We start from the raw sequence: 13695 nt of genomic DNA, 5'->3' as shown, positions 1-13695 counted from the left end.
TGTGTCCTCTCCCTCCCTCCCTCTGACCTGGAAGGTTGATCATGCACCCTCAGTCCAGTGCACGCGGCACATTTCATCTTAGCAGTGCGGAAGCTGTGGCATGGGGGTGGAAGCGATTTCCCCCAAGTTATGAAATTAGTGTAGGAATTAGGATTTGAGCCCAAATTTTCTGACTTCAAGCCTACTACCCTCTTCTCCCACTGCACCTTTCTTTTACTGTGATGGTGAATCTGCCTGCACCAGGAGAGCAGGAGGCACAGTTCTCGTGGGCTGCAGCTGGGAACAAGTCCAGAAACACGCAAGTGCGATGCCCCATAGAACCACCACAACAGGCGTATAATTTGGGTCTTGGTATTTCCCTAAAGGTTTCTCTCAGTCATTCAGTAACAAAGTTCCACTGGCCTGTTTGGAAGGTGGAGCCATCTTAGGCTAGTTTCTGTTATAATAGTGATCTCTAGTGAGAGTCTGTGGGCCCAGAACATGGTATAATGTTGTAATTTCCCTTCAGTAAATCATAGTTCCGGGAAATGTGGTAGATGTGGAGGTATTTAGAGTTTTAAATACTGCTGTTCGAGGTTTAGGTACTTTGAGGGGCAACGGGGTGGCTTAGTTGGTTAAGTGCCCGACTCTTGATTACAGCTCGGGTTATGATCTCATGGTTTGTGGGATCGATCCCCGTGTCAGGCTCCATGCTGACAGTGCAGAGCCTGCTTGGGATTCCTTCTCTCCCTCTCTCTCTCTGCCCCTCCCCTGCTCGCTCATACTCTTTCTCTCTCTCTCTCTTTGAAAATAAATAAAAGATTTAGGTACTTTTAGAAACTTCCAGCTATATTAAAAGAGAAGGGAACCTAAAGGTTTGTGTTTGCCTTCCAGCTGCTAGCAAGTCCTGTGCCATTATGTCAACACACATCGTGGCCTGCCTGCTCCTCTACAGACACAGGCAGGTATGTCTGCAGTGTTACTGGAGTTGAGAAAGCACGAGAAGGCTTGGGCAGCTGTCCAGATACTCGCTCGCTAATAGGTCTGGCCCAGTTCCGGCTTGTGCTCGTGAGATACACAGTAAAATAAGCTAAGCAGCCTGCCCACAGGAGCTTACAACTCTGATGGAGAAAGTCCATGTGAAAAGAAACCTCAGAGACTGCATGATATATGTGGCAGTAAGACATGCCTTGAGTAATACAGTTCACGTAAATGAGGCATATCGCGTTGATGTGCAGTAAGTGTTCTGACAGCTGACGGTTTCCAAGCTATTTGATTTGTATTTAGGACCATCTTCCCTTAATGTGTCTGTCTAAGCCCTGTGACGGGAGAGTGTGTCTGTCCCATTCACAGTCATTTCTCAACACCAAACGTAGTGCCTGTGTGTGTGTGTGTGTGTATACACATATGCACCAAATAAGTAGTTGTCAGATAAATATTTAAAATGAGGGAAATTACTGCTAAGAAGTAAGCACTTCTTACTTTTAGATGGCTGCTGCTTCCCTTTGTCACCTTATATGCTCCTATCACGTGTGGTGGCCAGAGTGTTCTCTGGATGTGAGTATCTTGGCTTGCTGGAGGACCGGCCTCTTCACCAGTTTTCTGGCCACCTGTGCACTGATATTCTGGCCCTTTTCCTGTATGTGCCAACAGCAGGCTGCAGGAAAGCCAAGGCAAGGAGAAAACTCCTCGGAATGGCCTCATGGCCTTTTGGGACGTAGGTTTTCCACTGTCGTGAGACCATTTCTGTCTGTTTCTCTAGGGAATTGATCTCTCCACATTGGTGGAGGACTTCTTTGTGATGAAGGAGGAAGTCCTGGCTCGAGATTTTGACCTGGGGTTCTCAGGAAACTCCGAAGACGTAGTTATGCACGCCATCCAGCTGCTGGGAAATTGTGTCATGATCACTCACACCAGCAGGAATGATGAGTTTTTTATTACTCCTAGCACAACTGTCCCGTCAGTCTTTGAACTCAACTTCTACAGCAACGGGGTACTCCACGTCTTCATCATGGAGGCCATCATAGGTATGACCTGCCCCGGGGTACCCTCATGGGCAGCAAAAGGGCCTAAAGCACAGAGTGGTGTTGATTTGGATGGTAGCCCCTTGTTTAAGGGAATGTGTTGCTGTATTTTCAGTTTTCAAATAAAAATAGTATCTCTATCACTATAGCTTATTCTTACATTTATCAGCAAGTAGTTACTGAATTACTGTTTGCATAGTATACTTATTACTGAGGAGGAGAAGGAACATGTTTTGCTCTCAGGAGCTGGAAACGTGACTGAGACAGCACTACACGTAACAGTAAAATGAGTGTAGGGCGCTCGGTTGCGATCAAGAGGGGGCAGAGGAGAAGGAGAGCAGGAGGGTCGGAAGTGCCTGAGGAACGTGTTTGATGGAGTTGGGATCCCATGGAATCATGAGCCCTGGATCCTGAAGGGATTTATGGAAATTCTTGGAGCTGTAAGGCTGTTGGCTTCATTGACGCATCTCTTTCCTTAGCTTGCAGCCTTTATGCGGTTCTGCACAAGAGGGGCTCCGGAGGGTCTGCCGGAACGTCCCCTAACTTGATCAGCCAGGAGCAGCTCGTGCGGAAGGCCGCCAGCCTGTGCTATCTGCTCTCTAATGAAGGCACCATAGCTCTCGTAAGTGAAGAGTCCTTCGTGTTGCCTGTTCTTTTTCTTGAGCATTTTTGTGAAAACACGAGCCACCTTTGTGTTTTTGTCTCAGAGGCTGTTTGGTCTGTTGTTAAAGCTGTACGCTCTACTCCTGGGTCTCCGTGACCATCTGGTCAACATGTTGTGTACTATCTTTGTTTGCTGTTGGGGTCACTGCTCCAGTGAACCCTTCATGCAGCTGGGAGGCATGATAGGACAGATGGCTCAACATTCTCCATCAGTCAGATCCAAAGTTACTGAGCTCTTATTGTACATAAGGCACTGGGTCAGAGGTTTGTAAATTATTAACATGCCCAGAAGATAAGAGCTAGAAACAGTCTTAAAAATCATCTTTGCAAGCCCTTGTCATTTTACAAATGGGAAAACTAAGACCCAGCAGTACTGATGAGCATTTATGTTCTATTCAGGCACTTCTAGACATTCACAATGAGACATACATATTAGGCAATAGATTCTGTTTCCTCAAAGTCATCAACAAAAAGAACTCGTATTCTATTTAAAGTCTAATACTCTTTCCCACTCATTTGAACGTGTCCTGGAACATTTATGAGTACATGTATTGTGAGTACAGCCCTCCTCCATAGCAGCATTATTTGTGTGTGGTATATTGTCCTGTTGGGGAATCTGTTTTGCATGAACTTTGGACAGCAGGATGGAATGGGGTAGGTAAAGCTCCCAGGATTGACCTTGTCCTTTTCCTGAGTCATTTTTGAGCTATTTGAGTATTGTCTTTCCTCATCTACCACTTTTATGTACAATATTTACTGTGAGGTAGCATTTGCAGAGAAATTGTCTCAGAAAGAAAAAGAAATAGGTGGTAGGGCCCGACAGGCAGTCCTGATGAGGACTTGCTCCCCTGCGGGAGACGCTGAGCTCGGGGCACCCTTTGCACGTGGTGGCACCCTGGGTGCTCTGACAGAACGAGGGCTCTTCATGGGCTTTGCCTTTGACCAGGCATTTAGCGAGAGGGTGGGCAACGGGGATCTTAGGGCTTCCCAGTGGCGTGAGGGGGTTGATATGGAAGCATTTGGCAGTCACCTTGTACCGTGTTTCTGTCTTTAGAAAAGTCGGTGACATTTGTATTTAAATGCCTTTTCTTTTCAGCCCTGCCAGACATTTTACCAAATTTGCCACGAGACAGTAGGAAGGTTTATCCAGTATGGCATTCTCACAGTGGCAGAGGTGAGAGGTGGCTTTGCTTTATTCGCCTTTGCTTAGGTTCTCACTCTTCCTTCTCTTTCCTCCCGATTATTTTAACTAATGTTACAGGCAGTTATTTCAGCCAGTAATCACATTTGGTATATAGTCAAGCCCACATGAAAAGAAAAGTAAGGATAGGGAGAGTAAATGTCTTTGGGGATTGTTTTTAATACTTTGGTTTCTTTTGTGTCACTGGTCTTGTCCGGAACCCATTGTGACTTGATTCTGTGATACCCAGAAGTTTTCATTCCAAGATGAGATGTTTTATGTATCAGTGCTTGTGGTTTGCACGCACGCGTTTTTCTCTTTTGAGATTTTAAGTTTTGTAGATTTAGGACAGCAAGTACGGCCTGGGAAAGTAGATACCAATTTAGAGGAGGTGGGGGTATTATTATTTGCTCTGTCTGGTAGCTTCCCCCACTGCCTCTTTCTTGTTTCCTTCCCTGCTCTCTCCCAAGTGATTCTGAGTTTGGAGAGGGAGGTGCTCTGTGGATGCTGTGAGGGGCAGTGAGAGAGGGGAGGGCAGTGAGAGAGGATACTTTGTCTGCTGTCCAGCCAGGCAGATGTCTGTGTGCCTGCGCATATTTATTTCCTGTTGGTCATCTCTTTGGCATAGCAAGATGACCAAGAAGATACTAGTCCTGGTCTCGCTGAGCAGCAGTGGGACAAGAAGCTTCCGGAGCCTTTGTCTTGGAGAAGCGATGAAGAAGATGAAGACAGTGATTTTGGTGAGGAGCAGCGAGATTGCTACCTGAAGGTATTTCGGTGAAGAATTCTGGTGGACATTACACTGAAGAGTTGGGGTTTATGTTGCCCTTAGTTAGTGAGGTTCTTATAAACGGGACTCGGGTGGCTTATTCCTATCTCTAGCACCCATAAACCAGCCACAGTGCTTTCTGCCTGGTAAAGATACTCAAATGTTTGAGGTGAATGAATACCCCCCAGTGGTTCAGTTTGGGTGTAGGCAATGGAAAAGGACACAGAAGTGCAAATTCGGGAAGATGAACGTCGGGAAGGAGACCTGTCACAGCCCTGTCATCAGAATGCACAGGTGCAAATGTGTTTCCCTACACTTACGCTCACTCCTGAAGAGGGAGGACTTTCACTCAGTCATCAGTAAAGCCAGGCAGTGCCCAGAGTTGGGGAGAGATTTCTATTTGGCTGTCACTGGCCGGTGACTCTTTCTGAGTCATTCTCAGTCTTGCCAACCCTCCCAGAATTTCATACATTGAAGTCTTTGCCTTCAGTTAAAACAAATCCGGATCATCATAGGAGAAAATTTAGATTTCTAAGAGATTGATTGTCTCTGGTTTGTAATTTTATAAGTTGATGACCCATGTTTTTCTGAGTATTTTAAGTGGATTACTCTTTAAAAAAATTTTTTTAATGTTTATTCTTGAAAGAGAGAGAGAGAGAGAGAGAGAGAGAGAGAGAGAGAGACTGAACGTGAGCAGAGGAGGGGCAGAGAGAGGGGGAGACACAGAATTCAAAGCAGGCTCCAGGCTCTGAGCTGTCAGCACAGAGCCCAACGCAGGGCTCGAACTCATGCACTGCAAGATCATGACCTGAGCCAGAGTCAGCTGCATAACCAGCTGAGCCACCCAGGCGGCCTGGCACTAAGTAGTTTACTCTTTTTGCAGTGGTATGATACCTCCAATTTACACACACACACACACACACACCCACACCCACACCCACACCCACAGACTCAGGAGGTGTAGCTTTTGGAGAGTCGAAATGACCTTTAGGAGTTTTTCCATTTTGAGTGTTCATGGTTTTAAGAGGGGGAGTGGTCTTAACTCAGCACTGCAAGGGGCTTATCCGAGCTAGCCTGTTAGGGGTGGGTGCAGTGAGAGCCCCGTCTGCCACACGCACCTCGTCACCACTACTGTCATCCCCACTGTGTTACCATGTGGGCCCGAGGCCACTTAGTGGTGGCAGCCAGCGCAGGCTGGGAAGGACCGAGGTGACCTTGGTGGTCTTTCCAGGTGCCTTCTTTCACACTCGAGCGCTGTGGAGCTGGGCTTCGAACCCTGGAGGGCCCAGCTTTGGGACCGGCTATTTTCAGTGATGGCAAAATGTCATAATTCTGTCATTTAAGTATGACCGGTTCTTCCAGGCAGCTGCTTAGTGAATGTAAATCTCAAGTACTGCAGGAAAGAGGACTGTCGTGAAGAACCCATTTCACATCCAGAGTCCTTTCCGGCAGAGGGTCTGTGCCCCTGGAGTGGCAGGCTGCTTCTGGGGGGTGACTAGTGAGAGGCCACGTCTCAGTTGCCGCCTCTCGGGAGGCCCCTGTGTCCGCGCGCTTGCTTCTTCTCTCCCGCCGGTGACCGCATGGCCCGCTCTCGCACTCCCAGGTGAGTCAGTCCAAGGAGCACCAGCAGTTCATCACCTTCCTGCAGAGGCTCCTGGGGCCCCTGCTGGAGGCCTACAGCTCCGCCGCCATCTTCATCCACAACTTCGCTGGCCCGGTTCCGGAGCCAGAGTATCTGCAGAAGTTGCACAAATACCTGATCGCCAGGACGGAAAGAAGCGTCGCTGTGTATGGTATGTGTGTCGCCACCGTGGCTTCTTTTAAAAGCTGTGCCTTTTTCGATTATAGGAATCTGCTAATTGTAGACAGTTGGGAAAAATTGCACACTTAACCTGACCTCCGACTTCATAGACTCCTGTTAGCGTCTGTTTTTGTACGTTATATAAACGGAATGATACAGTTACGTAGTCTTATGTCCGGCTTTTTTCACCTAACATCGTAAGTGAGGTTCGTACATGTTAGTGCGTGTGGGCGGTTGTTCATTCTGTTGCCTTATAGTGCTCCACCATATAAATACTTCTTGCATATGATTTCTGTCCATCATCGATGGATAGTTGGGTTGTCTGCACTTCGGAGCTACTCTGACAGGTGCCACTGTGAATGTGTCCTACGTCCTGGGCAAACGCACGCCCACTTGTACACTGGGTGCATCTAGCAGTCGTCTGGCAGCTTCAGTAAGCACTGCAGGTGACTCCTGGGTGGTCGTGCCCATTTGCACTCCAGCAGCCGCGTGTTTCCAGTGCTCCACACCCGGCCGACATTCGCTGTATAAGAAGTGTGATCTGGTGGGAATAGTGTTTTATATAGTTAACGGCTTAGGACTGACACTGCTTGGAATCGATATTTTCTAGAGCCAGAAGGGATCTAGAGATAATTTCTCTCTAGGCATCTCTCTCTGTCTCTCCATATCCATATAGATGAATATATAGAGATAGAGCCACCCACGTAATAGATGAGGAAACTATCGTAGATCACATAGCTAGTTAATGGGCAAACCCGGGTCCAGAATTCTCTTCTTCTAACCCCTAGATTTGTGCCCATTCTGGTTCCACTGATGTGAGCATCGTCTGTGCGTCAATGTGCAGTCTAACAGAATTTCTACACCCTGTCTCGGTTGCCTCTCTCAAGAACCTTTCAATATGGTTGTTGGTGTTTCTTCTTCTTTTCCTTTTCTCTCTCGTTTCCTCCCTCCCTCTCTCTTTCTTCTTGCTGTTTTTTCCTTAAAAGATGACAGAGCAAGTTTAAGGAAACAGCAGATCCTTTGAGACCTCACGGGTTGCAGTAGCAGAAATGGAGCCTGGCCCCAGTCTGCTGATGTGCGCAAGGCTTCCGGCACCTCCCACGCTTTCTTACTGTGGATGTTGGCATTTTTGTGTTTGCTGAACTTTTTGACAAGGTCTTATCCTGTCTCTACAGCTGAGAGTGCCACTTACTGCCTTGTGAAGAATGCTGTGAAAATGTTCAAGGATATTGGGGTGAGTGCCCACCACTTACAGTACAAAGTTGTGTCTTCTGTTCTCTTTCCGCCCAGATCTAGTCTATCTGAGCCACCTTTGTTTGAGGTGGGCCCTGAGAAAAGCAGTTTCTGCTGGACTAATCACGATAGCGTTTCTGGGGATTGAGAGAGGGCGGGTTATGCTGAAGGTGAGGCCCATCAGTACAGATTTATTTGGATGTTCCAGAACTTTGCTGATTTTCTTCTTCATCCCCAAACCGTTTACATACAACAGGTGTTGGGGTGTTTCAAGCTGCTAGTACAGTTTTGGTAGGGATGTTAATGAAGCCATATGATTTTCAGTTGTTGTGTTTTTGCTGGTATTGCCAGAAGTATTGTCCAGTGTACTTTACCTTGCTGTGGGACATGAGTTCCATGGAGGTACTGATAGCCTTTGTAAGGGACTTATTTGTGACTTTATTCTAACACAAATTTTAAAGTATACTGATTGGACTCTGCCCAAGAACACCACACCCACGTCCATAACCTCCACACCCCGTACTCGTAAACACCCACATGCACATTTGCTTAAAGCCAGGATATGATTTTATGTGCCTTCCTGCCTCTCAGGGTCTAGGACACAGGTCAGGGTTGGTGCCAGAAATGTCTCCTTTCTTCGGTTTGTCCTTAATTTCAACTTTCTCTCTAGGTTTTCAAAGAGACCAAACAAAAGAGAGTGTCTGTTTTAGAACTCAGCAGCACGTTTCTACCTCAGTGCAACCGGCAAAAACTCCTAGAATACATTCTGAGCTTCGTGGTGCTGTAGGTGACTCCTGGCCCCGTGGCGAGTGAAGGGAGTGGGGCACGTCCCTCGTGGGCTCCAGCCTCTGGCTCGAGAGTTGAAGGCGCCGGCGTGTGGTCAGGCCTGACCTGTCCTGATGTGACCTGCAGGAACACAAGTGCCTTCCCCTCCGCGGGCCTGTGCTTCTCCCACCCTGAGATGACACAGCAGCCCCCGTGCAGGTGACACTGGGGCCTCCACCTCCGCTTGCAAATCGTCGGTAGATGACACAATGAGATATCAAAAAATCATCTTGGAGTCTATTAGAGATTCACCTTTAAGCCTAACTGTTAAGAACTAATTCCTGTGATGGGCACAAAAACAGATTCATTCTAGAACCGAATCTTGTATAGTGTACCTAATACTGTTGGATAATTCGTCGGTATATTTTCTGATTAATGGTTAATGCTTCCTTTAAACATGATCGGGTCATCCATTCACTGTGTGTGGTTTTGTTTTGTTTTGTTTTGTTTTGTTTTCCAGTTTTATCTTTGTCAATAGTAGCTAAATTTTAAAGGGGACACCTTTCATCCCAAAGTGCTTTACAAATGAACGGGCTGATCTGTATCACACCCAGGTATCACTGTGCTGTCCTTTGCAGTCAGATTTAGAAAGTGTTTTAAGAACTACATGAAAACATGAGGTTAGGTCAGAAATAGAGCTAATGTGATCAAACAGTTAACATCAGGAAGTAAATTTGGCTGGCAAAATTCAAGGTAAACTTTGCCAGAACACTGACTTTGAACACTTCTGCCCATATAAAAAGTGCCATTGAGTTTTAAATGACCAGCAAGTATTTAGGAACAAGTCCTGTTTTATTTCTGCACTGTTTCCCACCCCTCTTGGCACCTGCCTCTCAACAGGTGCAGCTACTTCTTAGAGATCTTTCCGCTAAATAGCACCTGGCCTAACTTGATTAGCTTGGTCTGATGGACTGTGATAGTGTTAAGTATCGGGGCTCTAGGCTGCCGACCCGGGGCTCTCATGTACTGCGTACAGGTTGTGCACTGCCCCAGTCCAGGTGACTGGTACCCACTCAGGCTGTGTGGTATATAGCATGTGGTGGCCCCCTCGACAGGCAAATGGTTGAAGGCATTTATGGAGTTTTAGCTGCGAGGAAAAACGATGGGTTTTTAAAAACGTATATGGGCTAATATGCCGAAACCCTGAGGCCACATAGTGGCAAACTATGATGAAAAATTGCTCGTAATGGGTAGGTGCCTTGTTATGAGCAGGAGCATAATTATTTGTTGTAGTGATGGTATGGATTTCATAAAGATCATGTGATATTAAAACATTTTCTAACAGTTTATTCTTTCTGTTCACGGTATTATGGAATTAGGAATTTTTCCTGATGAATATGGCATATAGTCTTTGAATTTAAAGGTACTGAGAATTAAGTTTGTACTTTTATAAGCTTGGACTTTAAACACTAATGGTATCTCATGAATATCCCGTGCGTGTCGGGAGAGGGAAGGGTACTTACTGGTTGGTATTTCACAGTGTACGAAATAGCTCGTTTGAAACTCCTAGCAATAACGCTGTGCCGTTGCGATCTTTTTCCAGTCTTCTCAAATTCCACGTTTAAAATATGTTCGTTCTTTGTAGGAACTCGTGTACCCTTAAGCCATCGTCAGTGTTGTAGCGGCTCTGGTGCGGAGCGGGCTCTTCACCTTGTAGCACTCCATTTTACTAACCCGGAGAGAGGAACGTGTCTTCTTTTGGCTGGAGCTGTGCACATGGGGAACACCCACGGAGGCTGTCTTATTCCCCGTGAGTGGCCCTTTCCTAGGCAGGCAGTCATTGAACTCATCTCTCTCGTTCCCCTTCTAAATTATAGATCAAGGATTACTCAGGCTGTCTCTTAGTTACCTGGAGGGTCAAGGTTGGGACTGACCGTGAGTGGAATCAGCTGCACTGCCTGTGACTTCTGCTAAGAGCTCCTGCCATGCCCGCCCAAGCAGGAAACAATGGCTTCTCTGGCTTCATTTCCCTTTTCAGTTGGTTTGTCTTCTAGAAATCTAATCAGATGCTTTGGGGAATGCAACGTATGATTTGCTAGCTCTCTTGCAACTTAACTCACTGTGAGAATAAATATGCATGCTTTTTGTAATTAACTGGTGCTTTGAAAACCTTTTTTAAGGAAGAAAAATCTCAACCAAAGTTATGCTCATCCACACAAGCTGACCCTGAGTTAATTTTAGCACAACTCATTCTTCAGTGCCTCATTACTGAAAACAACATACATCATCACAGTAAGGCTTCCAGATTAGCACTGTTTTGCTTAAAGATTTATTCTCACTGTTTTCCAAAAGCGAATGGCTTCCATGTAAGAATAAACAAACTAGGTGCTTGTAAATAATTTATTACAGTTTACTCTATTGCATTTCTGTAAACCTGAAATGCATGCCCTCCAGGGGAAGACTGTGAGTCAAATTAAAAAACAAAATCCAATAACAAGCAATACGAAACTGCACGCTTTCAAATTACCAATGTCCTAAGTGATTTCAGAAAAGGGGAAGGAATTTCTGCTCCCTTAGCTTTGAAGAAAAACAAAGGGAAGGCACTAGTGTGAACCGTGTAGCACTAGTAACAGAGAAAGTATTCCGAATCTTCCTTCTCGGATTTGTCATCTCTGGAAGTCAGAGAGGTGAACGGATTGCAATGAATGTAAACTCAGATTGTGGAACTTGCGGTCCCCCAAAGGGGAAAAGCACATCCCATGGTTCTCCATGTAATCTGAGTGCACTGTGAGATGCTCATTGGTGTTTTGTAGAAGTGTTGCTGGGTAAAATAAAAGTGTACGTGAATCCTCTTTTTTTTTTTTTTTAGAAACTCATGGTTTGCTCTAGTGTAGCAAGGGCTCAGGGTGTGCTGGTCCCAAGCCTGTTTAACCCAGCATTTCCAAACTATTGTGACCCCAGGATCTTTTTCAAAACCCCTTTATACCCCTACGAACCTCCACGAAGCCATGGAAAACATTTTGGGAAGCACTACGTTAAACAGTAACAGCAGGGAGGCAGAATTTGCATGCATTTTGTATAATCTAATGTTCTAGTTAATGGGTGTACATTTCCTCCCCTGGAGACAATAAGCACAGAAAACTGTAATATAGGTAGTCTGATATCTTTCCTTTGATGGAAAGATCAGCTGTCAATGATCCTGGGTTTTTCCCTAAAAGTAGCAAAATTAACACAAGGATTAACTGGGGTAAATAATGAAGATTTTAATTCAGATCTAGAAGAAAATATTGCACAACTGAATGCAGATTTTTATCCACAGATAGTTCTAGTGTTTAGAAATGATAAGACCTATCACTGAAGTTTATAAGACCTAATTTGGATGTAAATCTGTTTTTTAAAACACTCTTTTTAGGAACTTGAGACTTGGCATCTGGCATTCTAGTTTAATACAAACTAATGATCGCATTTGGAAGAATTTTGCCTTTATTTCTAAACATCTAAAGCTCTGAAATGCCTTGATGGAAGGTGTTATTTTCCTGTTGTACAAAGAAATGTTAAATTGTTGTAAAAAGGCTTACTATAAAGTACTGTGAAATAATACTATGTGATTTTGTGAACGAAACTTATTTGGAAACGTTGATTGATTTTTATGCCTGTTAATGTATTGTCAGAAGCACAGAAGTGTAGTTTTGTTTTAATAAACCAAAAAATGAATATATTCTTGATATCTCAAATTTGTAGTTGAAAGTTCCCTAATAGGTTATTATACCATTGCTCTTGTTGGACTTTACATAGGACTTTAATAAAATGTTCATAGGAAATAGCCTTGCATAAATTTATGGACCCCCAGTGGATGGTTTTTATCACTGACCCAGAGCTCTTCAAATTTGATCAAGCTTTTTATCTCCTTCATAAATATTCATATCACAGAGATCTACTTTGAGTTTCTGTAAAGATTCCTTTAAACCTGGTGCTTCTGTCATATCTTTCTGTACTGAAGTGTTAGGTTTTTTCCACTAGTTCATAATAGTTGCTCAGAAATTACTTTTTTGACAAGTAAGGCAAGTATTTTCTTAGAGCACTATTTTCTGTGGATCCTTCGAAAGCCTTCAAACGCAGCCTTCTCGAGAGTGCACCCTCCAGAAAGGGTGGCGGCCACATGCCTGGACCATGCTGTCCATGCCCTTTGGGTCCATGACATGTCTGTGACCCTGACACCCCAGACCACGAACCCTGCTCTCCACCAGACCCTCTATCTGAACTTGGTACTTTGTCCCCTCTGATTTGCTTTGGAAGGTTCTTGCCAGGACTATATCCTTGCCCTCTGGTGCGTTCATTCTTTGCATTGGCAACTTTCTTGCTGCCGCCCAACGTGACCTTCCCCTTATCATACAAAGTTCCATTTTTTACAACCACTTACTCTAAATGGATGTTAATTGAAGTCTCATCTCTTAATGTTCAGTTCTGTGCTCACTCATTTTAGTCCTGTTTATTCCCCCTTTTCACACCTTGCAGTCTGTCCTCACACCCATCTAGTAAAATTCTAATGTCCCTCCTTGACGAATACAAAGTCATTTTCCTACTTGTCCGCAGCATGTGTGGTGGTGTCCCTGCCACAGCCTGTCCTCTCACTGAGATGCTCTCTTGTTCTTCCAGTTTCCCTGGCCCTCTGGTCTTCTGTCTCTTCAGGATTCCACGCTTCACCTCTTCCTTGCCTCCCACCCTTTATCAGATGGTCCTGGTATTGTTTCGGGAACCTCTGAGTTAAAAAAAAAAAAAGTGAATTTTGTCCGAAATTTTTATTTGTTTTTTTAATATGAAAGCACCTGGTTTTTACATGGTGGTGCGACAAACTGTGTGGATGGCGTACACGGCTTCCCAGGACCGCGTAGATCTCGGCAGCTGCCAGTTCCCGCCTTCTGGCCTGGCCGAAAGCAGTTACGAAAGCACCAGTTCCAGAGGCCCCTTCCAAGAGCCAGAGGGCGATCCATTGTTGGGAGAAGGTTGACCTTGCTCCTCTGAGTTTGGCAGGGATGAAGTCTCAAACCAAGGCTTTGATGATGACCACTGGCTAGTGTTTAACCAGGCAGGCAATGGGCCTCTGAGTCGGCCTTTGATGTTGGGCTCATTTCCATGCCCACGTCAAGGAAAGCGCACGTCCAAACAAGTCAGTGTTGCCACAGGTGGTGGCTTTGGTGTTAGTGCAAAAGCTGCTTCTGACAGGAAGTGATTAGAATAAATGCACAGGCTCAATTTCCAGCCTTCTGGGAAGACGTCTTGC

At 45.3% G+C, this 13695-nt stretch overlaps 1 protein-coding gene across 4 annotated transcripts in view; it reads left to right on the top strand.

Annotated features, from left to right (window-relative positions):
• GPAM (glycerol-3-phosphate acyltransferase, mitochondrial) overlaps positions 1-11237 on the top strand; it is a 61757-nt gene extending 50520 nt beyond the window's left edge. For all 4 annotated transcript variants that reach the window (XM_007087179.3, XM_042960367.1, XM_007087178.3 and 1 more), the window contains exons 14-21: positions 874-944; positions 1742-2006; positions 2483-2625; positions 3763-3840; positions 4475-4615; positions 6219-6408; positions 7592-7650; positions 8320-11237. In XM_007087179.3, the coding sequence (XP_007087241.1) occupies positions 874-944; positions 1742-2006; positions 2483-2625; positions 3763-3840; positions 4475-4615; positions 6219-6408; positions 7592-7650; positions 8320-8436 (1064 nt within the window). In that variant the 3' untranslated portion in view covers positions 8437-11237. The remainder of the gene's footprint in view (positions 1-873; positions 945-1741; positions 2007-2482; positions 2626-3762; positions 3841-4474; positions 4616-6218; positions 6409-7591; positions 7651-8319) is intronic.
• Positions 11238-13695: the final 2458 nt, after the last annotated feature.

Source organism: Panthera tigris, chromosome D2, assembly GCF_018350195.1.
Source record: "Panthera tigris isolate Pti1 chromosome D2, P.tigris_Pti1_mat1.1, whole genome shotgun sequence".
Lineage (NCBI taxonomy): Eukaryota > Metazoa > Chordata > Mammalia > Carnivora > Felidae > Panthera > Panthera tigris.
The sequence above is the reverse complement of the archived record's forward strand: the minus strand, read 5'-3'. Positions and strand labels throughout refer to the sequence as shown.